Genomic DNA, 26,431 nt, shown 5'->3' with positions numbered 1-26,431 from the left:
ACATGGATGGCTCATGTAGAGATTTTTCTACGGTAATTTAGCAACATACTGTCTGTCCTTTCTTTGAAGTATAAAAGACAAGGTTTTAATTAAATGCTTAGAAGCATATAATGGGAGGCCAACTCTAATAGTTGTTGACTTATTATGGTCTATGCCAGAAAAAGTAATTCATGACCTCCTATATAATATGCCTTTTTAATTCCTTAAATTTTATAGAAGTATTTCTTCTTGGGATTCTACTCTTCATTTTACAAAGCCTTAAATTGAGACTCAAATCAACAACAACCTGCCGGTACCTTTAGGAAAATATAAGTTTTTTTTTTTTCCTTTAGTTTACATAATACAAGAATCTGGAGCAATAAATGTCCCATTTCAGAATAACTAATGGGGGAATATCAGTGGTAAATGATGTGCTAGGAAAAAGAACAAAAAAGGCAGACACCAGTCACCTCCATTTTCCCAAGATTAAATGATTATTAAAAAAGCGCGCCACACTGTATAGAAATCAACATTCTCTCCCATAATTCTGTGCGTCTGGGACTATAGAAATGTCACTGTCCCTGCCCCACATCTTCAAATTAACATTCTCAGGTCACAACAATAAGTCTTCCCAAAAGGGACCTTCCGGAAAAACAAGCTATTTCCTCGGCTCATATTTCCCTGGGGAAAAAAAAAAACAAAACACAAATATAGAATGAAGATGGAATAAGTCAAACGAAATCAGCAGAGATCCAATTGGACATGTTTCTTGAAGACACAACTAAAATGACCAGGACAAAACTGGGATCATCACTACCAAACAGGGCTCCCCCATTACCCCCAGTGGTGCTAGGTATCAAACTGAGAGCCTTGTTCAGGCTCCACAAGTATTCTACCACTGAGTTACAACCCTAGACTGCCAAAGGAATTCTCTTCTCTGACAGCCTGAGCTACAGTAGAACTGACTTCAACTTCTCCTCATCGATAAGGCAAAAATTTCTTATAGAGAATGTTCAGTTATGATTTGGATTATTAAAATAGTTATTAATAGCTGTTATTAAATTATTCAATCATGAAGAGCACTTAGAACAATGTTAAACACTCAGTTAAGTACTTTTCTTTTTCAGTGCTAAGGATTGAACCTAAGGCCTCACACATGCTGGGCAAGCACCCTACCATTTATCTTTTTAATGAAATGGTCAAGGTTCTAAATTTGGGGGTGGAGTGGTACTGGAAATTGAACTCAGGGGCACTTGATCACTGAGCCACATCCTTGGCCCTTGTATTTTATTTAGAGACAGGGTCTCGCTCAGTTGCTTAGCACCTCGATTTTGCTGAGGCAGGCTTTGAGTTTGTGATCCTTCTGCCTCAGCCTCCCAAGCTGCTGGGATTACAGACATGTACCACTGTGCATGGCTCAAATTTCTAATTAAAAGAAAAAACTTCATATGTGAAAAGGAATCATAATGAACAGTACCTATCCTGGTCTGGTTATTTTGAGAATTCCGTGGAAATTCCAAGTCTAATGTCTGATATATAGTGAATGCCCAATCCAGATGATCTGTTGTTAAGCATCTGTAGGATAACTGTTCCCTAGGTGTGTGTCTTGATACCCTAGTCCATTTTCTTTTATTTATTTATTTATTTTAGTTTTCGGCAGGCACAACATCTTTGTTTGTATGTGGTGCTGAGGATCGAACCCAGGCCGCACGCATGCCAGGCGAGCGCGCTACCGCTTGAGCCACATCCCCAGCCCACCTAGTCCATTTTCAACCTTCTTTCTATAGTAGGAAGTTAGTTAAAAGTGGGGAAAGAAAGGCCATATTTTGAAATGGGGACTATCCAATAAAGAAAATTCATGATTGGTCTGTATGAAAATAACTCGAGGGTTCTAGTGTGGCATATAGCGTATGCACGCTGAGCAAAACCAACCACAGCAACCCTTAGGCCTTTTCATCAATGCTCAGCTGTGAACAAAGGCCTTTCTTATAAGTATCACTGGAGTCATAAAATAATGCAACAAAGAGTGTCTTTATACACTTTCTTCTACAATCCTTTAAAAAGTGCCTCCCACTCAAAAACAGCCTTAAACTGATGGCAATTTTAAGTGTTCCATGCTGAATTTACTCCTCAGCTATATAAAATTTTAGTTTCTGACAGAGTTTGATTTAGACTGATGAAAAATATTTGGTTGCAAATGACATGCCTCCCAGTAAGTGAAAATCATAAACTGGAGTCTGGACAAAATCATTCACTAAGATTTTAACAAATGTTAAAAACAGTAACCAGCCCATTTTTAACATTTGTGACAAAATTTTTTCATAAACAGTAATTTCTTGTTTTTTAGTCTCCTCATCCCAACTGTGGGAAAAGACTTAAATATATAAGGAGATTCTGAGGAGTGAAAAAAAATGTGAATTTGAGGAGCTGGAGTATAGCTCAGTGGCAGAACATGTGTTTAGCATGCAAATGGCCCTGAGTTCAATCCCCAACACCAAAAAAGGCAAGTTTGAAACTGTCTGAAATGGAGGCGATCATTTGAATAATTAGGATAATTATCTATCTGGATCCTATTTGTAACTTGAATGTTATCACTCAAATGGCTTCCAGTTCACATCTAGGGATTCTTACTTCTTCCTTTCCCCTGCTGATGATTTCTAAGCATTACATTTTATAATTATGCTAGAGTGGTACATAGAACACTGTAAAGGGTATGCTAATTAGTAGTTACAGAGTGAGCTACAAGAATTAACCTAGAATTCCAGAGATGTTAAGAAAACAAAACAAGAGAGTGGGAAAGAAATACCTCTTTCTGTAGCGTGCACCAGCAATCTATCCAAGAACTATATATTGGGGAATAAGGAGGGCATCCACCAGCAAGCCTGAAACAGAAAAAAAAAAAAAAAAAAAAAAAAAGATTAGGTATTCACACTAATTTTACAAAACATCCTCAAGAGTCTGACAAATCTTTTACAAAATTTCTTTTTATGTAGAAGATTCTCTCCCAGGTAGTTTTTGTTGTATGAAACATATTATACTAGAGGAGAAGAAAAATCAACCCCAGAATTAGACTCCATATCAACAAATAGTAGGCCAAACTTCAACCTAATTTTCTACATTTGAGTTTCACAATACAGTTTGATTTAACTCTAGAACACAGAAACTGCATGGTAAAGAACCGGGAAGGGATTTAAAAACTGATTTTCACAAAGAACCTAAATATGACAATGGATATAAATACTGATGACTATGTGCTCCTACTCAAATATAATCCATAATCCACTTCTTGAAAAAATTATAAGAAATAATACATTAAACTCATTTTTCAAGTATGCTCTGGGCAAAAATGAAGTAGGTGCTCCAAAAATCAGAAAACAGAAGGTAACATGATAGTCTGTTCAAAACTCTACACAGCTAATGACATATTATGTCAGCTACCATAATGTAACGGTTTTGAATCAAAACAAAAGGCAAAACTTCTGCCCAACTTGGTACAATCACTTGGTATCTAGAAGTTGGAAATCAAGCCAGGCAAGGTGGTTCATGCCTATAATCCCAGCTGCTCGGGCTGAGGCAGGGTGATCACAAGTTCAAAGCCAGCCTCAGCAACTTAACGTCTCAAAATAAAACACAAAAAGGGTTGGGGATGTGGCTCAGTGGTTAAGCACCCCTGGATTCAATCTCTGGAACCAAAAAAAAAAAAAAGAAAGTACAATAATTTTATTTTTGGTACTGGTGATTGAACCCCGGGGCTCTTAACCACTGAGCCACATCTCCAGCCCTTTTTATGCTTCTTTTTTAAAATATTTTTTTAGTTGTTGATGGATCTTTATTTATTTAATATGTGGTGCTGAGAATCGAACCCAATGCCTTGCACATGCTCACAAGTGCTCTACCACTGAGCTACAACCCTGGGTCCCTTTTTATGTTTTATTTTGAGACAGGATCTCAATAAATTGCTGAGGGCCTCACTCAGTCCCTGAGGCTGGCTTTGAACTTGGAATCCCCCTGCCTCAGCCTTCTGAGCTGCTGGGATTACAGGCATGCACCACCATTCCCTGCTGTAAGTAGAATAATCTAATACTTGACCTTTTGAGGATAGGACCTATATAGTTTGTAAATGCACATCAATTTTTAAAAATTTATAAATATACAGGGTATTGTGGTACAGGCCTGTAATCCCAGCTATTTTGGGAGCCTGAGGCAGGAGGATCACATGTTCAAGACCAACCTGAACAACTTAGTGATATCCTGTCTCAAAGAAAAAATAAAAAGAACTGGAGATACAGCTCAATGGTAGAGTCCTCTTGGGTTCCACTGCCAGTAATGGAAAAATAAATAAATGTTTAAGAAATACTATTTATGCCTTTCTGTATTCCAAAAAAAGGATATGAGGTAGTTGCTTACAAATATAAATTAACACTGCTGCATGAGGGCATATAGAGAAAAAATTACAAATCTAATACTAGCATTAAGTACATTTTTACTTCCCAAATTCCCACCAGTACTGCCCTGTCAGGCATACAGGCAGCCAATTATCAGATAAGAAATGCAAAGTATAGGGGCAGGAGTTGTGGCTCAGCAGCAGAGCGCTCGTTTCACATATGTGAGGCACTGGGTTCGATCCTCAGCACCACATAAAAATAAAATAAAGATGTGTGTCCACCGAAAACTAAAATAAATACATACATACATACATACATACACAAAATAAAGGTATTAAAAAATTCTCTTAGGGGCTGGGGATATGGCTCAAGCGGTAGTGCGCTTGCCTGGCATGCGTGCGGCCCGGGTTCGATCCTCAGCACCACATACAAACAAAGATGTTGTGTCCGCCGAAAACTAAAAAATAAATATTAAAAATTCTTTCTCTCTCTCTCACTCTCTCTTTAAAATTTAAAAAAAAAAAATTCTCTTAAAAAAAAAAAAAGAAAGAAAGAAATGTAAAGTATAGGGGTTGGGGTATATAGCTCAGTGGCGGAGCACTTTCCTAGTATGCGTAATGTCCTAGGTTTTATCCCCAGAAATGGAACAAACAAACAACAACAAAAGGAATGCAAAGTACTTACCCACAGTTGTTGACAGCCATAAGGTTAGATACAAGCACAAAGGGATACGTCAACATACTGGCAAAAAACTGCAAAATGGCAAAAAGATAGCTAAATTATTAGGCCATTCCTGCTCTTCATTCTCTTCTTTTCTCTTAAAGGCCTAGTGCTATAATAATCAACTACTTCAGTTTCTCAGTATCCCCAAAGAGACCAAGTTACACAATTTTTAGCTTCTTCCTCCTAATATATCATTACAACCATTATTTTAACAAAGGCCACAAAATCTGCTTATCCTGAGACTAAGTTCTCATTCAAATAAAAATGAACTACATTATTTAAGAGAAAAAAATAAATATAATTCTACATCTATATACAGTACAAAGGAAGCATTTCAAACACCCTTGAGGAAAATAAGAGCTCTTTCCAAAGACTATGCAAACTAAAGGCCTGCTATTAGCTGGGTGTGGTGTGTGCCTATCATCCCAGCTATTCCAGGAGGCTGAGGATCACTTAGAGCCCAGGAGTTTGAGACCAGCCTGGTAACACAGGGAGACATCATCATACATACATACATATATAAAGGTCAATATTCCAAGACCCCACAGTGATTAAAGAGGGTAAAGTTCTCTAGTGTTGGATGAACAGGACACAGTATCTACCCTTTGAAAGCTGAATAGCACCAAACTATGTGGGCTGTTATTACTGTTGCTATGAGGCAGCAACTGCATCATTTCTTACATTTGACAAACATCAAATCTGAGGGAGATTTCCCAGTGAGACATCTCGTGGTTTTAAAGCAGTGATCAAACAGGCCAAATTTAAAAGAAAAACAAAACTATTCTTAGAAGGTTAATAGGATTAAACAAAACTCACTCCTGTGACAGCTTGGGAATAACTTTTCATTTCATTCATGGTGGAAACCTAGAACAAGAAAAGAGCCTCTATTAGAATGAATCAGAATATTAAGCTGATATTAAGATAACTGCCTCCAACATATCAATATATTTTATATCTAAATTATCAGTTTCTTTGACAACATGAAAATTCATTTTGAGAATAAAAACACAAAATATTGAGTACAAATATTAAAAAACAGCAGTCAGAATGATCAATCTGATTCAAGACTGACAAAGGCCTATTACATTAGGATGGTTTAAGAACAAATGTAATAGCCTCAATATTCCAAAAACAAAGGAGAACGAGATCAGTAAACTATCTTTCCATGTCCCAGTAATACAGTTCCTGAAAAACTTTGTTTATATAGCCAAGAGACAATTCACTACCTCTATATACAGATTTGGACCAGGCACCTTGGAGAAGCTCCATCCCTATAGACAAGAACCTTACAATGCTGGGCGCAATGGTGCAAGCCTATAATCCCAGCAGCTCTGGAGGCTGAGGCAGGAGGATAGTGAGTTCAAAGACTGTCTCAGCAACTCAGTGAGGCCCTAAGCAACTCAGTGAGATCCTGTCTCTAAATACAATATGAAAAAGGGCTGGGGATGTGGCTCAGTGGTTAAGTGCCCCTGGATTCAATCCCTAGTACCAAAATAAATAAAATAAAATTAGATATTGCTGGGCAAGGTGGCAGATGCCTATAATCAAAATGGCTCAGGAAACTGAGGCAGGGGGATCCCAAGTTCAAAGCCAGCCTTAGCAATTTAGCAAGGCCTTATGTCTAAATTAAAAAAAAAAAAAAAAAAAGGCTGGGGATGTGACTAAGTGGTTAAGAGAAGGGCCTCTGTGTTCAATCCCTGGTACTCAAAAAAAAAAAAAAAAAAAAATTTAGGTATCAATGAAGAGGTGATCTTAGCTGGGCACAGTAGTACATGCCTGTAATCTCAACTACTAGGGAGGCTGAGGCAGGAAGATTTCAAGTTTAAGGCTGCCTGGGTAACTTAGTAAGATCCTGTCTTAAGACACAAAATAAAATGGGCTTGGTATATAACTCAGAGGGAAAATGCTTGGCTAGCATGTACGAGGCCCTGGTTCAATCCCCACTACTAACCCTCTGCAAAAAAGTGATCTCTTTATAAACAACATGAAATAATGACAGGACTGGATCTCTCAGGAAAACTCTGTCATACCTCAGAGACTTTTTTAGGTGCATCTCTGTTAGCCTTGGAAAACTCACCTGATCATTTTTTTCTATATGTTTAGTTTGTCATATTAACAAACTCCTATCTTGCTTTAAAGCTAAAGGAGCTATCAGGTAAGTGGAAAAAGCCCACACCAGCACAAGTCACCAAGGTTACAACCTACCCCGCTATCCAGTGCATAGGTATTGACGAGGTAGGCCAGTGAGTTACAGAGCCACAAAGAAATGATGTCACCTAGGAGGCGAGGAATTAGACCCCTACATGAAGAAACAATAAAAATAAGAACCAAAAAATGTGATCAGTGAAAAGAAAATCCACTCAAACACTTCTCAAAACGTTCTAGGGGATTGAAGACATCAATTCCAGAATCTAGACCTCTCAGCTAGTTCAGTCTATCTGATACACTTGCACTTAGGCTAACCTCCAATGACTTTTGATCCCATTTTTAAAATGCAGGTCAGCCTTGCCCTTCTCAACTATGGCCAATGGCTCACTTTACTATTAATAACTGTAAGCAGGGAAGCCAAATATTTGTGAGCTACTTTGAAGAAAAGACTTAAATAAGGTTTTACTAAACAATTTGATATTCAATTTGGAGGGAAAGAAAGGAGAAAAATTGCCAAGTGAGAGAATGTCCAAATATATACAGATGAGAGACATCAAAAAACTTATTTCCAGGGGCTGGGGTTGTGGCTCAGTGGTAGAGCACTTGCCTAGTATGCATGAGGCACTGGGTTCGATCCCCGGCACCACATGAAAATAAACAAATAAAATAATAAAGGTATTATGTCCATTTACAACTAAAAAAAAAGTTTCCAGGGTCTGGGTGACCTAAGTGAGGTGGCATGGATCGGTGGGAAGAAAATTATTCTGTAGACTGAAGACCAGGGTTCAAATGCCAGCTTCATCCTTCATTAGCAGGTCATAGGCAGCAAATGAATGCTCTTTAGCATGAGTGCTTTTTCAGTTTTGAAAATATGACTAATGATGGCTGTCTGCCTATTTTCTAGAGTATTGATGATAATTAACAAACAAACAAATGAACAAATTGGGACTGGGAGTAGAGCTCAGTGGCTCAGTAGTAGAGTGCATGCTTAGAATATGCAAAGCCCTAGATTCAATCCCAATCAATCAATCAATCAAGTAGTGGAAACTCTCTGAAAATTCAAAAGGATCATTTAGTTATTAACATAAAGTTTTTCTTAATAGAAGAATACATGTAGTAGTCTAAATTCTTCCAAAGTAAGTTCAAGCTTTGCAAAAACTTACTCTTAGGACAGGGAAAATACATGGTAAAACAATCTTCCTGTTTTTCAAAAATTAATTTTCCTGCTGGGTGTGGTGGCACATGCCTGTAATCCCAGCAACTCAGGAGGCTGAGGGAGGAGGATCACAAGCTTGAGGCCTGCCCAGCAACTTGCTGAGATGCTATCTCAAAATAAAAAATTAAAAGGGCTGGGATGTAGCTCAGTGGTAGAGCACCCAAGGATTCAAGGGTTCAATCCCCAGTACCAAAAAAAAAAAAAAATTCAGAGAAGGCTAAATGGAGATTAACATGATCCAGGAAGTACCTTTTCCATAGGAATTAAAAAAGACTCACTGTCTTCATTCTCAAAAAAAGCTTTTCTACTACACAAAAATCACATATAGACAAATAGCATTTACTCACGCAAAAAATCCTAGAATGCCCTCTTCCCGATAGATGGTTACTATGGAGTCACAAAGTCCACTAGGTACAGAAGAAGGAAAGATAAAGTATGTTAAGATCATGTTGGAGCTATAAAAAAGCAATTTCAATGATCACTTGTGACAAAGTCAAATTTACAACCATCCCTAGCACTTTCCTAGCACCTTCTCACTCTGCAAAGATAGTTAAATTTAAAGAAAAAAGTGTAGATATCAACTATAAAGGGTGTAGGATACAGAGCTCGGGGTGAACTGGGTTTCAGTGGCTCTGCAATTTACCGTTCAGTCCTCAGGAGACTTCTAGCCCTGCCTGCCTGGGCCTATTTTGTCTTATTTTATTGCTTTTTGTACATATCAAATGATGCATTCACATATGAATTTGTTCTACAAATGCTAAGGAATCATAAAAATGTAAAGTAGCAAAGCTAAACAAAATACTTACCAGTACTTGGATTCTCTGCCAATGAACTGTACCATAGATCTCAGAGTGATCACTGTAGAACACAGAGAAAAGATTCTTAAAACTATGTTGAGATAGATTTTGATAGCCCTGAAAAAAAAAAAAAAGGTTTTCCACCTAAAGATACTTTGCTCTCTGGAAAAATCAGAGAAAAGCTAAAACAAACAAACAAAATACATGCATGTAAAGCACTTTGGTCAACTCCTATGTCAACCTATTTCAGTGGTCAGGAGAGATCAAGTTGTAAAAGAAAGATCAGAAATCAGATTTCAGTTATCAACTGCAAACATACCGTGGAAGGGATGTGTGATGAGGGTAGCAGCAGAACGAGCGATCATCTCTCGAGTTGTCTAGAAACAATCAACATACAACTTCTGAAATCTAAATAAACAATACTTGAATTCTTGTGAGAAGGAATGTGGGTAATATTACAATACAGGATTTTAAAAAGGGGGACCACAGCCCTCCTGCCCGGTATATGGATAATACTCATTTCATCACATCTCTCACTGATGGATTTCAATGTTATAGTTACTTAAAATCTCGCTGCAAACCAGATTTCTCAAACTGAATACTTAAAAAAATTTCACTCATAGAAAAAGAAACAGAAAGGGCCACCAGCTAAAATATTCTATGAGGCCTGTATTTAGACTGAATTGGTCTCTCATTGTGAGTGATTTCAGGGAGACTATATCTATGCTAGACAAATGTCAGACTGCTCTATGAAATCTGCACCAACATCTCAATGAGAATAGAAGAGCTTTGATTTTTAATCATAACCCTGTAACTGTGCAGTCTGAGAGCTGCTGTGATTATCCCAATTTATCTTTTTAGTTTAGGACTCTGTAAAAGGAGATGATAAGGAAAGTTAAATTACAACACATGGAGGTAGGGCCTGGTGTCATAAAGCAAATTTGTCATTTTTTTTTGGGGGGGTGGGGTGGGTAAATAACATGCACAGGGCCTGATTCTTATTTTAGTACTTCTGCACTATAAGTTTTCAACACTATTAGAAGACTTTCAGTAAAAAAAAAAAAAAAAAATCTTGTTGAGGGGCTAGGAGGCAAAAAGGAGGAAATAAAGAAGCACAGAAGAGGACAATGAGATATGACATCCTTAGCAGAAGGCAAGATTTCACTATTGCCAGAAAAAACTCTGTTACTCATTTTTGCATTTAATCATTCCCTTCAGTTATGGAGTTGACATTCTTCACCTCTATACTAAAGGTAGTTCTGAGAAGATCCTATGGGACAGGATGGCTAACTAAAATTAAGCAAATATCCCTACATTTTATTTATTTATTTATTTATTTTTGGTTACTAGGGATTGAACCCAGGGGTAGTTTACCACTGAGTTATATCCCTAGCCCTTTTTCTTTGCCATATTCCCAGCATTTTAAAATTTATTTTATTTTATTTTTTGAGACAGGGTCTCACCAAGTTGCTTAGGGCCTTGCTCAATTGCTGAGGCTGGCTTTGCACTTGTGATCCTCCTGCCTCCTGAGCTGGTGGGATTACAGATGAACCCAATACTCGCACATGCAATTACTTTATCACTGAGCCAGACCCCCCCAACCCACTATATCCCTACTTTTAAACAAACTGATCTCACAAAAAGTTTCAGAAGACATCTGATTTATCTGATATCTAGACCTTTAGAAATGTCTGTTTTAGAATAAATATTTTAGAAGGTAGTAATTATTGAAAAGTTGTTACATCATAGAAGACAAGACAATGTGATGTCTAAGAATTAAAAGTGGTTCTGAGCCGGGCGTGGTGGTGCACGCCTATAATCCCAGCGGCTCGAGAGGCTGAGGCAGGAAGATCATGAGTTCAAAGCCAGTCATAGCAAAAGTGAGGCACTAAGCACTACAAAATAGGGCTCAGTGGTCAAGTGCCCCTGAGTTCAATCCCTGGTACCAAAAAAAAAAAAAAAAAAAAAAGTGGTTCTGAAAGCCAAGCATGAAATAAACCTCAATGGGGGGTGGGGAGGGGGGAGACTGGAGGAACTTTGATTGGGCAAAGGGGAGGGAGGGAAGGAGACGGCGCGAGGGGGCATGGTAGAATGAGATGAACATCATTACCCTAGGTACCTGTATGAATGCACCTGTGGTGTGATGCTACATCGGGAGTAACCAGAGAAATGAAAAATTGTGTTCCATTTGTGTACATGAATCCAAATGCATTCTGCTATCATATATAACTAATTAAAACAAATTAAAAAAAGAAACCTCAATGACAGAAGATGGAGGTGGGAAATGAGTGATAAGACACCCTTCAGAGTCAGAATAACACAGAAGCATCTCTGAATAAATAAAACCCAATACATACAGGGTCTGACCCCAATTTTAACACTTCCGTATCATAAGTTTTCAACTCTATTAGAAGACTTTCAGTAAAACCTCTTTGATTTTTTTTTTTTTAATTAGAGCTTTATGGGGAGAGGGGGGGTGTAAATAATTCCAACACATAGTAGTTGGAATCACCCCAACAAATTCATACATGCACGGAAGTTAATTTCAGTTCATGATCCCCCCTTTTCTATCCTGTGCTTTCAGCAAAAACCTCTTCAATGTTAAATAGGAAATGAGTGGACATGCTGGGTGTGGTGGCGCACTCCTATAATCCCAGCAGCTTTGGAGTCTGACACGGAGAATTGAGAGTTCAAAGCCAGGCTCAGCAACTGTGAGGCACTGTCTCTAAATAAAACACAAAATAGGGCGGGGGATGTGGCTCGGTGGTGGAGTACCCCTGAGTTTAATCCCTGGTACCAACCAACAAACAAACAACAACAACAAAAAAAAAACAAGTGGGCAAAACAAGTTCCCTTGACTCGCTAAGCAGCAAGCACTCACTGCTCCTCTCTTATTTATGTCATGCATGTAGGAAAGCCCAATTTAAACTGAAGGTTTAATTTCATTTGGAAACACAGGTCATGTGATGCCACACCACTTACAGTTTGAGCTACGTAAATAGCAAGAAATATTATTCATCTCTTACCTCTTTGATAACTCGGTCAAAGGAAGATGAACCTTCTTTTTGTACATTTGCAGGTCCTAACTCCTACAAATTAAACAAACAAACAAAAAATCTTGGAGATCTTGGAGGTTTTAAATAGAATTTCAACCAAGATAAAAATGAAACTACTTGGCTTTTCCCCCAAAGAAGCCCAAATGGCAATAATAACTTGAAAGGGAAAGGGGATCACACATAGAAATCAGCTTCAACATACCTCAACCTTGTCGAATTCCTGGTAATGCTACAGAAGAAATGCAAAGAAAGAATAATTAGGCTGTTAACATGTCATGTGAGAGACGACAAATGAAAATTCTACTGGCATAAAATAGGTGATTTTTTTTGTGGGGGGGAGGGAGACTACAAATCTATTGATTTCTACTTCTAATTAATCAACTGGAAATAAAAGTCTCCAAGATGATATTATTGCTAAGTTTAATCTATTAGTCTACTGGAAAAACAAGCAAATGATCATGAAAAAGCTATTTTTCTTGTGGTACTGAGGCCTGAACCCAGGGGCACTCTACACTGAACTACATCACCAGCCTTTTATTTTAAGACAAGGTCTTGCCTAGGCTGGCTTGAACTAACAATCCTTCTGCTTCAGTCTCCTGTGAAAATTTATTTTTAAAAAATTTAACCTTTATTCATTTGTTGTTTTGTTTTTATGTGGTGCTGAGGATTGTACCCAGGGCCTCACCTGTCCTAGGCAGGCGCTCTACCACTGAGCCACAACCCCAGCCAGAAAACTAAACAAAACAAATCCAAGGATGGTGGAGCACACCTGAAGCCCCAGCACAGGAGGGTTCCTAGAGTCCTGGAGATCAACACTAACCTGAGCAACATGGAAACCCTCCCACCCACCCTCATGGTCTCAAAGAAAACAAAAAATAGGAAGCCAAAAAGAACATTATTTACTAAATATACAAGTTCAACAGAAAATAAGTTGGTAAAAACACAGTTCCCAGGCTGGGGCAGTAGCTCAGTGGCAGAGCACTTGCTTCACTTGTGTTTGATCCTTAGCACCACATAAAAATCAAACAAATAAAATAAAGGCATTCTGTCCCTCTACTACTACTACAAAACAAAAACAAACAAACAAAAACCATAAAACAAAACAAAACAAAAAAAAACACAGCTCAAGGTTCCAAACCCTCTCATGGAAAAAAGCAGAATCAATACCACATTAGGACAAAACTCTTTTCTTCACTACACAAAAGAACAGAGAACTGGTGCTAAGTTGAATAGCTGAAATCATCTCAGTTTTCCTTTAGTATCTGACTTTCTAAAATAGGCAAGTGAGATTTTTCTTCCTCTTCTGGAGAAGACAATATGAACACCACTAAAGCCCAGACTATATCAGATGAGGAAATATTGTTTGTGGGATATTACAGAAATAGAAAGTGGGCTAGGTGACAAGAAAAGAATCAGACAATTGAGTTTCTTATTATATGACAATAAGTTTTCTTTTCTTTTTTTTTTTTTTTTTTTTAATATTTTTATTTTTTAGTTTTCGGCGGACACAACATCTTTGTTTGTATGTGGTGCTGAGGATCGAACCCGGGCTGCACGCATGCCAGGCGAGCGCGCTACCACTTGAGCCACATCCCCAGCCTCAAGTTTTATTTTCTAGTCATATCAGATTTTAAAAGAGATATTTTGTAAAAAGAATTACTTAAAAAAAAAAAATCAAGGGCTGGAGTTATGGCTCAGTGGTAAAGTGCTCACCTAGCAAGCACAGGGCACTGGGTTCAATCCTCAGCACCACTTAAATAGAAAATAAAGATATTGTGTTCACCTAAAACTAAAAAAATAAATATTAAAAAAAAAAAAAAATCAGAGGCAAGAGCTGGGGGTATAGCTCAGTGGTAGAGCACTTGCCTAGCTCTGGGTTCAACCCCTAGCACTGCAAAACAAACGAAAGCAAGAGAAGAAATGTTAATATTAAGCAAAATTATGTGCTTTGGCAAAATTTTGGGTTTGTGGCTAGAATTAATTCTAATGGTTTCAGATCTCTTTAAACATTTTCACTCATTTCCAGATTTTGTTTTTTACCTCATTGATAAAATTGTCTACTTCATCTCTTCTATATTATCATGAACAAAATAAAATTCTTATTCAGATATACAGAACACTCCTTGTAAAGATTACTAGTTTTCTTCATCCTGAATAGGTCTTTCTTCAAACTGCATAAGTGGCTTTTGATACTAGTGCTATTATATTTCTTCTTTTCCACATTTAAAAAATTGATATATTATAGTTTTACATAATGATGGAATCTGTTATGTATTTGTACATGCACACAATATAAAAATGCAATTTGGCCAATATCACTCCCCAGTAAGTACTGTTACATTTCACTGCACTGTACATGTGAAACATCTTCAGGGTACCTGGCTACCTCAAGTTTGTCTTAGTTTTCCTGTACATAAAGAAACTTGTTCTCAAGCATTAATTTTGCTTTTAGTTAGGTCTATACATAAACCTCTATGAATAGATAACAACTGCCTTTCCGTATGTAAATCTCACTGAGGTGAGAACACTTTCACTGAGCCCAGAGCAGGGTGTTGTTGGAAAGGATAGAGTGTAAACACCCACCCAAACACGGGCCCATTAACACTCTGGCACTCGGCCTGGTGGTCACCTGAAATGATGCTTCTAGATTGAGCAAAACAAATGAAGGGTAAAAGAGCCTCTGTGTGAGGAAAACTAAAAAACCTCTCAAGGTCAACAAAGCCTGCACAGAATTAAAAATCTGAGTCAACTAAGTAATGAAACTGACCAATAAAATCATGATTTGTTTATCAGATGATAAAACCATAGAACTGGGGGCAACTCTAATGGCTTAAAAAATACACTGAGCCGGGAGCAGTGGTACACGAACGGAATCCCATCAGCTCAGGAAGCTGAGGCAGGAGGATTGTGAGTTCAAAGTCAGCCTAAGCAATTTAGTGAGGTTGTAAGGAATTTAGTGAGACTCTAAGCAACTTAACAAGACCTTGTCTAAATAAAATATTTAGGGGATTGGGATAATGGCTCAGTGGTTAAGAAACCCTGGGTTCAATCCTCATATCAAAAAAAAAAAAAAAATACACCGAAGATTGTATGAAGTACTATTTAAATGAGCAGTTAGTAAACACATTTTAATGTGATATATATACTATATAGTTTGAAAATATTATAGAGATTTAGTGAGCATATATCTGCTTGTGCACATGCCCTCTCTCTATTGCTTGTTTTGTTTGGTGTAGGGGGTTGAACCTATGGTTTCCCGCATGGTTAGGATGCACTCTTATCACTGAGCTTCAGCCCTGCTGCTACACTTTTTTAAGAGTTACAGTAAAGAAGATAACTTACCCCTGGTGCTAGTAGGAGACAGAATAACCAACTAGAAAAACCCATGTTTATATTCTCAACCATATTCATGCTGTACAACCTTCTTTTGTACTGTTTTGATACAGAATTTTCATTCATAACACCTTTATAAATATAGCAAAGGACAATTGTGCCTGCAGAAGCACTTTCTAAACACTAAGGCTGCCTTTAAAGTTAATTCAGCTTGAGCTACACTATACTAGGTGCCACTGAGAAATCAGTACAATCAAAATGATAATACAAGCTTTCCTATTAAAAGTAAAAAGCTGGCAAAACAAAAGGATCACTAAGAAAGAAACAAATGTAACTGATGTTTGTAACTTTTGACTTTTCTTCCCTTTTGGGGAAGGATAATCCACATTTTACTTGTATATGCCTTTGCCATGTTTATAGACTCCCTATGGAGGAAGAGGAGGATATAACCTTCAACAGAAGGAGCAAGGAAGGGGCATACACATGGGCTGGAACTAGTACTGTCCTCCCTTCCTTTCAAGCCATGTGCGAACCTACATGGGTTTTTTGACGCTAGATTGCTCCCTCCCGTCCCCAAACTGACCACAGACAGAGACCCAAACTTCTCTCTTTGATGCTTTAGCTCCTTTTGTTTTTCTTTCTTTTTTTTTTTTTTTTTTTGCTCCTTTTGTTTTTCCATCCCAAAATTCTATTCCTGAAGTGAGAGAGAACACCAAGACACCCTGACCCAACCTCTCTTCCAAGCCTTCTGTAGAAGCCACCTCATCACCCAGGCTGACAACACAGACTCCTAACAACTGGTGACACCATCCACCCTGAGACCAAGACAGTGGGCATGAGTGCCTTATGTGTGTTAGGCAGGGCCACTATGGCAGGATGTGGAAAGTCACAGGGCTCCTGGGGTGTGCCTGAAAGTGGGGGCCAAAAGGTCCAAGAAGCCAAGGACATACATTTATTTGCCATGGAAGTCCACATGGGCTCCAGACTTGAACACTTCTTTTGCAGAAAGCTCCATAATTTCTGGGCAGACATTCTGCACTCCACCAGCTCCCTCTTTGTCTTCAACTCCTGCAGTCTTTTTTCTAAGTATGGGTCTCTGGAGGTTTCCCAGGCCAATTGCTGCATATCTGTGTCCAGGGAACCTAGGGCATAGCTCAGTCTCCTCAAGCTAGGTTTCTCGGTGGCAAGACTGGAACATTATGTCACAGGCAATCTTCCATGCACAGTACAATGTCCAGCCCTTGAAAGACTACAGGGCACAGAGGTATGAGATGTTAACTGCAGTCCTGCTGAGAACAGGACTGTCAAGGAAGGCCTTCAGGATGCTGGTCCAGAGCCCAGTAGCTATTCACTTTAGCTAGGTCATCCAGGTTCATGGAGCCTTTGGAAACGCTGCCAAGAGTGCCCATATTGTTGATGAGCAGCACTCACGGCAGCCTCTCAGGCTTGAGGAGCTCCTAAAAGGTTGCCTATCGGCCAAGAAGCTCAGGTTGGCAAGCACCTAGGCCACATGCAAGCCAGGTGATCACAGGTCTAGCTTGGCCTCCAGCTGCCATAGCACCTCATCACTGTGAGAACTTAGGAGGAACACCAGGTTCAAGGCTGGGCCAGTGACTTGCTGAAGCCACTCTTCTTGCCATTGCCATTTTTCAGGTCATTGACCTCTGCCTGTTGGCACTGGGAATTAAGATCTAGCACTAACCACACAGTTGTAGTAGAAGCCTTGAGTGATATGATAGCATGGGCCAGGGTGGGAACCTAAAATTTAGGGGGCTCAGCCCTGGGAGTTGATGTTTTTAAAAATATTTAATGGGCTGGGGGTAGCCCAGAGGTAAAATCCATGCCTAGCATGTGTGAGGCACTAGCATAATTAAACAAACAAACAAAAAAGAAAACCACACATCTCAAATATAGGGAAAAAATTTAAAATACACTTACTTATATTTCCATCACCAGGGAACCATGACTTTCAAGGAACCTAGTATGAGGGTGCTGAGCTATGCCTCAGATCCCTTGGGGGGAACCCTAAACACTTTGCTCAAGATCTGTTACCTTCTTAAAGTGCCACAGATATAGCTGAAGTTCTACCACTCATCCCTTTCCCCTTCCCCAAAACAGGTACCATGCATTAATGTACAGTTTGATAAGTTTTTAAAGAACTTTAAAAATTAATGCATACACAGAAAAATGCATAGAACACCAATGTACAATATAATAATCAAAAGGCCAATGTCCATATAGCCATGTCCATAGTGATTAAAATCCAATGTCCATATAACTCTTATAGCTAGAGTTATAAATGTTACATTGAAATTGAAATTTTAATTAGTAGAATAAATTGCATAAAAGGCAACTAAAACCTGTAGGAAGATTAGTTGATTTACCTCTTACCTGTAAAACTTTACCATGGACAACAGTTCCAAGGACTCCTGAACACAGTCTTGGAGTTAAGCCTGTGAACAACCCACGCCTCCCATCGATACTTGCAATGTGCTGAGCTAGGAACACAAGTTAAGAGATTTAAGTTCTAGTTCAAAGAAATGATTACATAGAAATTTCAAGACAACATGCCTTCCACATATTTTCTTTTAGTAACTTTTGTCTACCACAGTCTCAATGTCACCCATTTCCCAATAAATCAAAGTTACTTACCGTAACAAAAGAGACCAGGAAGCTGACATACTTGCCGCCCAAAAATATTTCGTCCTATTGTTGGGGCAAGAGGCTCATATCCCACCTTTAAAAGTAAGGGAATAAATACATTAATACTAAGCAATATTCCCAGAATGCTTTGGCTGCAAGGTCTTGAACAAAGAATAAAATCAGGGTCATAATTTTTAACACGCTTTACGTTTTCCAAAGCAGTGATGAATTGTCATCTCTGTCAGTTTTTTGTTCTGTCAAACTGATTAAGACTGGGTTCAATAAACTACAAGTTGCTTTTTAGTTCAAAAGTCTTTAAAGTAAAAACCAGGTAGCCAAGATAGACTAATGTCAGGGTTGTTTTTGTTTTTGTTTTTTTAGTGCTGGGGATTAAACCTAGGGGAGCTCTACCACTGACAAACACTTCCTAGCCCTTTTTATTTTGAGACAGGATTTTGCTAAATTGCATACGCTAGCCTTGAATTTGTGATGTTTCTGCCTCAGCCTCCCCAGTAGCTGGGATTACAGACCAATACAATAATATCAGTTTTTTGAGAACTGAAAATAGAATAAGGAAACTTTTGTGTTAGGAACATTTTACTGAAGAGGCTCAAAAAATATATTCTAGAGAAAATCTAGGGCATTTAAAATATTTGAACAAAATAAGATAATATCCATCAACTGCCATTTGGCTAACTAGACAAAACACTCAAAAGACAAAAGCAGACATACCTGAGTAACTGACTTAGGAAAAAAATTACAAGTTAGGTTCATATTAAATGAACACACTCATTAACAGTCTAAGGAAAGTCATTTATACAATTAATGACTGACATTTTATTTGTACAATATATGTAGAATTTCTAGTGCTATGAGGATATTTGAGAGAATAATGCTATAGGACTCAATTTTGGCTCTCGTTGCTGTTATTCCTTACAATTAAATAATTCCAGAGAGTGCTGCCATGTAACTATTTTTGAAACCAGTATTTGGGAATTTCACCAAAACCCCTGAGATACTTGGCAACCCATAGATGTTACGAAATCAGAATTAAGGCTATTCAAGTTATTGAGGTAAGACTTCTGAATGTCACTAAAAAACGTCTCCTGAAGATCTATTGAGTGGTGGGTTCACATTAGGTATACTAGAGAATGCTGTCATCTCATGCTATCTAGCCTGAAAGGTGTCAATTCTCTATTTTAGACATCACAGTACATTTCAATCAGTCTTTGTCCTAGTTCAAATAATTTATTTTACAATATCCTTTTACATATGGAATCTGAATCTACAGGAGTCAACTGAGCAACAAATAATTTGGATTAATAACATCTCAAGAATAATATATATCCCTGGTGAACTGTATATTTTTTAGGGAAAGGTAGAGGACAGGGATTCTAAAATCTGTTTCCCTCCTTATTACAGCACAAGATAATTAGTCAATGCTCAATGAAATTTAAAAAGAAAAAAGAATGACCTGGCCATACAGAGGAAATTTGGAAAAGCAATTGAAAATACTATCTATCATCAGCTAAAATCTGGCCTACCGGCCTGTGAGTAAAAAATACCATTTAATAAATATTTAAGGTAGATGAAAAACTAAGGACAGGCAAGAGAAGACATCAGGAATTTAATGCTCATGTTTAAACTCGCCAAAACTCTTTTAACTGAACTGATTTCCAGCTCTGGCAAACGTGATTTTCATTGTCATGAACCACATGGGCTGCTGCAGGACAGCACTCAATGGATTCTTTCGAAATTTGACTTCATTATCACTTCTGAAAGAACTCCTTGTGTTTATCTGAGTATCTGGTGTTAAAATCTCTGAACAGAATAGCAGCAGTAACAGTAGCAAGGAAAAAAGGAAGAAAAGCGAATAAAAATAATAAAATGTCGGGTTCCCTCTGATTTCAAATTTGTCTTCAACAAATACTTCCTGTCCTGCATTTGGGAATTTTTTGCCGGGGTGGGGGGAGAGAGCCAGGTAAGGTGAATGTTAATCTCAGAGGGGTGAAGGGGAGAGTCTGGGATCCCTAGGTGGCGACCCGACAGGATTAACCTCGGGGAAGGTAAAAAACAAAGTTCAGAGGTGCCACTGAGCAGGACAGGGTGGCAGTTGGCTGTGGGAGGAGGAGTGGGCCTCACCGCCTGGAGGGGAGGCGAGACCTCGGAGAGGCCCAAGAGAGAGGCTCCGCGGGTCGGTGGAGAGGGAAGAGGGCAACAGAGAAGGGGCAGCATCCCGGAGGTGGAAGGCCAAGGCAAGGCTGGAGCCGATCCGCAGCCGCCCTGCGCAGGGGCGACCCGGCGGGCGCTGGAGGGGAAGGGAGTGGACGACTCATACCTGGATGAGCACTTTCACGTACATGAGCGGCTGAGACAGGATGGTGAGACCGGAGCCCAGGAGAACCTGACTGGCCGCGTCCGCCATGATGGCACCCGCGGACGGACAGACAGACCAAGCCACCAAGCGACAGAGCCGGTCACAGATCACGTGCCGGGGCCGCCGGCTCCACTGGCCCGCCCGCGGCGCGCGCGCACGCACGCACCGGCGCGCCCCGTCCCAGGCCCCGCCCACCACCCCTCCCAGGCCCCGCCCACCACCCCTCCCTGAGAAACGGCAGGCGCTCGCGAACGGGCTCTGGGGGCGGGGCGGGGCTTAGGGGCGGGGGGCGCACGCGTAGTGTAGTGGGACCCACGCCCTCCACGGGGAGTGACAGTTTCTCTTGCGCATGCGTGTGTGGAACTGTCCGGAAAGAGAAGCAAGGGTGTGGCAATGGGGTGTGTGTGACCCTGACAGCAAAGGCAAGGTCAGAGGAATAAAAAGCATTGAATGGGATTCTGCGATTTGCTTCCTCGGTGCCTGCCCGTGGGCGTCAACTACGTAGGATGCCAGGGGTATTCGGCGTGATTCTTAAAGACTGGCCAACCAACGCCAAATAAGGCTGACGTCGAATAATGAGTGGTCTGCGGGTTGCTCCTCTTGCACGCATGCACTCCTTCCTTCTATTAATGTATCTTCTCAGAACCACCTGTGACCACTCTAGTAAATTCACCTCCCCGTCTCCTGTCCCCTCGGCTGGAATGCGAGCTTCTTGAGTGGGGGAACCCGACGGCCTTCGCTCCCAGTTGTTATTTCCAGTTTCTGGCACACATTACGTGCTCATTAAACATTAATTACAGCAGTGAACGACCATTTCAGTGCCGACGGGCTGCAAACTGTTAGAAGCAAAACTGAAAGAAAAAAAAAACCTGTCCCTACCCTTCAGTCCTCAGCTTACATGTTCTATATCAAAGAACACTGAGGCAGAGCAGCACCAAGAATGAGGAATTAAGACTCTTTTGAATCCAGGCTTTTCCTTTATATCTGTCAGTTTATACTTTGCTTTTGAGAGTGTAGCTAAGTCTAAGGTTAACACTGCTACTTACCTCCCAGGGTTATTATGAGTATTAATTGTGCATTGAAATTGTACATAGAAAAGGAGGTTTTCAAAACTGTATTGAAATATAAATACAATAAAACTGTATTGAAATATAAATATAAATTTAACATCACCCTGTACTACCCCCAGAGCTAGGTGATACTGGGAGGCAGTTTGTAGAGCAGAGGGTACATGGGCTTTGAAGTCTAATGGACCTGGTCCAAATTCTACCTCTGCCAGTTAACTGTGTGACCTTAGATCACATTACCTCCTTGAACCTTAAACAGATGAGTTTAGTAATAATGTTGTGGGGAATGAATTATATAATATGTCTACCTAGCCTGGCACACACACAAAAAGCAATATAAAAAAGAAGAAGGAAAAGGAGAAGAAGAAAAGTAAAGAAATCAAATGGTAGGTTTTAGAATTACAAGAAATTTCCAAATTGCCTTTCACTAAATCCAGAAACATTAATTTTGGTGGTTATAGGGATTGAACCTAGGGGTGCTCTACTACTAAGCTACACTCCAGCTCTTTTTACTTTTTATTTTGAGTCAGGTTTTCACTAAATTGTCCAGGCTGGCCTCAAACTTTCGATCCTCCTGCCTCAATCTCCTGAGTTCCTGGGATTAGGCATGCGTTATTAGGCCTGGCTTCCAGAAACTTTTAGACATCAATCAGAAGCAGAGAGACAATTTAGTAAGGGGACTCTTTATTTATAGGTTTGTGCATTAATACTGTCAAAATATATCCATTACCTCTGTCCCACTGAAGCCTGTGGGCAACGAGAGGCACAGTGTAATTTGCAAGGGGAGATGGTTAATTCAGGCTGCTCCACTACATTCTCCAATGGTGCAGGGCGGAAGCTGCACAAGAAGTTTTGGGAAGACTCTGCAGAGGGGAGGGAAACGAAGACAGTATTATAGATAAGAGAAGTGCAGCAGGTACAGAACTGCTATGTTCAGCTGCTCAGGCTGTGCACTGCACAACTCCAAATGGGGCCATTCGTAAAAACTATGATCTGAATGGCATTCCCTGATATAGTTCAATATGGTGATCCTACAATGGCTTCTATCGGGTGACTCAAGTGGTGAGAAGAAAAGCCAAAAAGTAGCAGAACTAATTGGGAAGGGAAAGAACTAGGACAATATAATGTTACTGAAGTCAAGACAATTCCAGGTGTTTGTGGTGGCACATGCCTGTCATCTCAGCAACTCGTGACTGAGTTAGGAGGATCACAAATTTGAGGCCAGCTTCTGCAACTTAGCGAGACCTTGTCTCAAAATAAAATAAAATGGCTGATGGTGTAGCTCAGTGGTACAGCACCCTTGGGTTCAATCCCCAGTACCACAAAACAAATAAACAAACCCAAAATAAAACAAAACTTCCAAAAGGTCATTAATAGTGAAGCCCAGGAAAGATAAAGTGAGTTTACCAGTTAAGAGATTCCTGGCCTGGGAGGAAGTATGACTTGGGCGAGGTCAAAAGACCTCCCATTTTTCAATTCTGGTTCTTCTACTTGCTAGATGACCTTGTTGTTGTTGTTTTTTATATTAATACATTCATTTATTTATTCATTCATTTATTTATTTTTATGTGGTATTGAGGATGGAACCCAGTACCTCATACATACATGCAAGGCAAGTGCTCTACCACTGAGCTACAATCCCAGCCCCATGACCTTATTTTTAATCTCTTTGAGCTGAAGTTGGGTGAACAAACCCTCCTTCACTTTAAAAAAATTTAGAAATAACTTGGCATTCCCTGTACTCCTTCCTTTTTATTCTCCTTAGCCTTTATCATCTTTTGATGGACTGTATCATTCATTTTAAAAAAGGGTTTTAGCAGTACTGGGTGTTAAATTTTTTATTTTGAATCTCGCTAAGTTTCTGAGGCTGGCCTTGAATTTGGGATCCTCCTGACTCAGCCTCCCTAATAGCTGAGATTATAGGTATCTGCCACAGATCCCAGCTAAAATAGTTTTTTTTCCTACTAAAAAGTCTATGAATTTTATTATTTATGGGCTTAATTAGGACTATTATTTATTGACTTAATCAGGACTTTCTGGGTACAAATTCTTACCCAAACTGGTTGGGAGTAAAAGTGGGAAGAAGGGAATTTATTGACTCGCAGAAGTGCACTGGCTTCAGACATGGCTGGATCCAGGGTCTTAAAAAAAAAATGATACCTGGATTGAGTCTTTCTCAATTCTGCTTTCTCCTCAAGGGAGCCTCCTTGTATCTCTCACCTTACACTGTTACAGTCTAGGACCAGACAAAGGAACCACTTTCAACCCAAAAGGCCTATCAAACATCCTGATTGAATTGCACACACGCTCCATAACTACTGGGTATGATAAGGCAGAAGAAATGTGCAGCTCAGTTGGGGCATGGGTCACATGTTTTCCCTTGGAACTGGAACAGAATATGAAATTGAGAGTGGAACAATTTTCTCCAAAGTTGGGCTTATGATATGTGTGTGTGTGTGTGTATGTGTGTGTGTGTGTGTATACATACATATACACACACACATACACACACACATGACCAATGATCACCGAGAAGATAAAGTTAGTATTGATTTCTTAACTAAAATACTGCTATGAGAGTTAACTTATGCCTGAATTTGGTAGATCTTCAAAGAGTTGGTTCATGATTCTTTAATCAGTCCACACAGTTGAGCCTATGATAAGACCCCTGTGTCACATTTTCAGAACAGGTTGCAATTCCTAGTGCTTCTTCACACATGCTATTATTCTACTGGATTGTTATAACAACCTTGTGAAGTGGGCTGGCAGGTGACTCTCTGTTTTTATTTTTTTTCTTAATTGAATTCATGTTTAATAATTACAGGCACTGTGCCCCCCCTTCCCCCTGACCAGGCAGCAGCAGGGGTGGTGCAGGGGCTGGGGCATATGCCCCCAGCAGCGAGGACGGCAGTCCCAAGAATGATTTTCAGAAAATAAAAAAGGACCCCAGGGGCATGTTTTTATTTTTATTTATTATTTATTTTGCAGTACTGGAGATTGAGCCCAGGGTTTTAAGCATACTAGGCAAGGGCTCTATCACTGAGCTACACCTCCAGCCCTTCCTCTTTATTTTTATTTATTTTTTTGGTACTGGGGATTGAATCCAGGGGCGCTTTACCACTGAGCTATATCCTCAGCCATTTTTATTTTTTATTTTGAGACAAGATCTCACTAAGTTGGTTAGGGCCTTGCTAAATTGCTGATGTTGGCCTCAAACTTGAGATCCTCCCGACTCAGCCTCCTGGGTTGCTGGGATTACAAGGGTGTACCACTGCACCCTGCTTCTCTTTGTTGAAAAAGATGCAAAAATGATTTTGGAAAGATCAATGACTCTTCCAGGGTCACAAAGCTACTCAGTGTGGTCTTGCAACTAGACATAGGTCTTCCAACACAGGGCTGGGAGCTGAATTTCAGGAAATTATATTTCATTTGGGGCCTGCAGAATTTGCAGTCCAGTTAGGGACACCAAGCTGTTGAGGACTACATCTTGTTGTAAATGCTTGCATGCAGCGAACAGAGAAATCCCTAAGGACTAGAGTTTGGAACTGATAGTGCTTGTGTCAGAACTGAACTGAGAATTGAAGGAGAGAAAAGTGATCATTCACTCACTCAACCAACCAATATTCAGTGAGAGTCTCCTAGTTGCTGGTCCAGGCTAGAGAAAACTGCATGAGCAATGCTGTGTGGCTTCAGTGGAAGGAAATTTGTGTAGCAGGGAGGGTTTGGAATTAAGGCAGGATAGCTGAGGAAGAAAGGTTCTGGACATGTTGGTTATGAGCCCTAAAGGTGTTTTCTTTGTTTTGTTTTGTTTTGTTTTGCTGTGCTGGGGGTTGAATCCAGGGTCTCCAGCATGCCAGGAAAGCCCTCTACCACTGAGCCACATCCCCAGCCCTTTTTATATTTTACTTGGAGACGGGGTCTCTCTAAGTCGCTTAGGGCCTCTCTAAATTGCTGAGGCTGGCTTTGAACTCGTGATCCTCCTGCCTCAGCCTGCTGGGATTACAGGTGTGCACTGCCACACCCAGCCCCCCATAGTTTTTTTTTAATATTTATATTTTAGTTATTTGTAGTTGCACACAATACCTTTATTTATATGTGGTGCTGAGGATCGAACCCCGGGGCCTCCCACATGCTAGGCAAGCGCTCCACCACTGAGCCACAACTCCAGCCTCCCCACCCCCATAGGTTTTTAAACAGGGAATAGATAGTAGAAATGGGAAGGCCGCCTGGCTGGAAGTCAGAAACCCAGAAGTTTTGCTCTTGTTTGCTTTATGACCTTAGGTCCCTGCACCTCTCCAAGCCTCAGTTTCTCCAATTTGATCAAATAGGGAGGCTGAGGAGCTCCAGAGCACCATGCAGGGGGAGATCTGTGGGTTTACAGGGCTTCAGCAGTAGGCTGGTCCTGGGTTTGTCACAAGGATGAACTGAACAATGAAAATGCTATTTGCTTCTTTCCTGCCAGGCCTCACCTACAAGCCTGCTCCTCACCCCTCTCCTCCCTGGGTCACACAGGGACCATCTTCTCCTTCGTGTTCAACCTACCACTTCCCCCACCCCTCTCTCTCATTCTCTTCTGTGTTCTGTAGGCTTTCTCTAGGCCTTGGCATTGTGCTTTCCGTCTTAAGTAATTAAATCTACTCCAAATGAGCTTCAAGAATAGAGCATATGTTTTGTATTACAGGAATTCAGGAGTTCAGGTGGCCTTCT

At 40.0% G+C, this 26,431-nt stretch overlaps 2 protein-coding genes, 1 non-coding gene and 1 pseudogene across 6 annotated transcripts in view; 1 reads left to right on the top strand and 3 right to left on the bottom strand.

Annotated features, from left to right (window-relative positions):
- Positions 1 to 450: 450 nt before the first annotated feature.
- Positions 451 to 20,807, bottom strand: Mtch2 (mitochondrial carrier 2). The gene is made up of 13 exons (XM_027936559.2): positions 20,619 to 20,807; positions 18,290 to 18,374; positions 18,029 to 18,135; positions 12,507 to 12,533; positions 12,275 to 12,337; positions 9,568 to 9,625; positions 9,258 to 9,309; positions 8,799 to 8,858; positions 7,293 to 7,386; positions 5,904 to 5,951; positions 5,049 to 5,116; positions 2,786 to 2,861; positions 451 to 660 (listed from the first exon to the last, which is right to left on the bottom strand). The coding sequence occupies exons 1-13, from the start codon at positions 20,703 to 20,705 to the stop codon at positions 574 to 576; spliced, it is 912 nt and encodes a 303-aa protein (XP_027792360.1). The 5' UTR covers positions 20,706 to 20,807; the 3' UTR covers positions 451 to 573.
- Positions 7,812 to 7,884, top strand: Trnat-agu (transfer RNA threonine (anticodon AGU)). Its single transcript has one exon. It is a non-coding gene; the product is annotated as a tRNA-Thr (tRNA).
- Positions 15,939 to 17,283, bottom strand: LOC114093823 (sepiapterin reductase pseudogene; annotated as a pseudogene).
- A 1,616-nt stretch (positions 20,808 to 22,423) lies between the features above and the next one.
- Agbl2 (AGBL carboxypeptidase 2) overlaps positions 22,424 to 26,431 on the bottom strand; it is a 54,253-nt gene continuing 50,245 nt past the window's right edge. For 3 of the 4 annotated variants that reach the window (XM_071616167.1, XM_071616168.1, XM_071616170.1), the window contains one exon: positions 22,424 to 22,587. In XM_071616167.1, the coding sequence (XP_071472268.1) occupies positions 22,451 to 22,587 (137 nt within the window). In that variant the 3' untranslated portion in view covers positions 22,424 to 22,450. The remainder of the gene's footprint in view (positions 22,588 to 26,431) is intronic. The other variant, XM_071616172.1, reaches the window with a different exon arrangement.

The sequence above is a fragment of the Marmota flaviventris genome, chromosome 9 (assembly GCF_047511675.1).
Source record: "Marmota flaviventris isolate mMarFla1 chromosome 9, mMarFla1.hap1, whole genome shotgun sequence".
Classification (NCBI taxonomy): domain Eukaryota; kingdom Metazoa; phylum Chordata; class Mammalia; order Rodentia; family Sciuridae; genus Marmota; species Marmota flaviventris.
The sequence above is the reverse complement of the archived record's forward strand: the minus strand, read 5'-3'. Positions and strand labels throughout refer to the sequence as shown.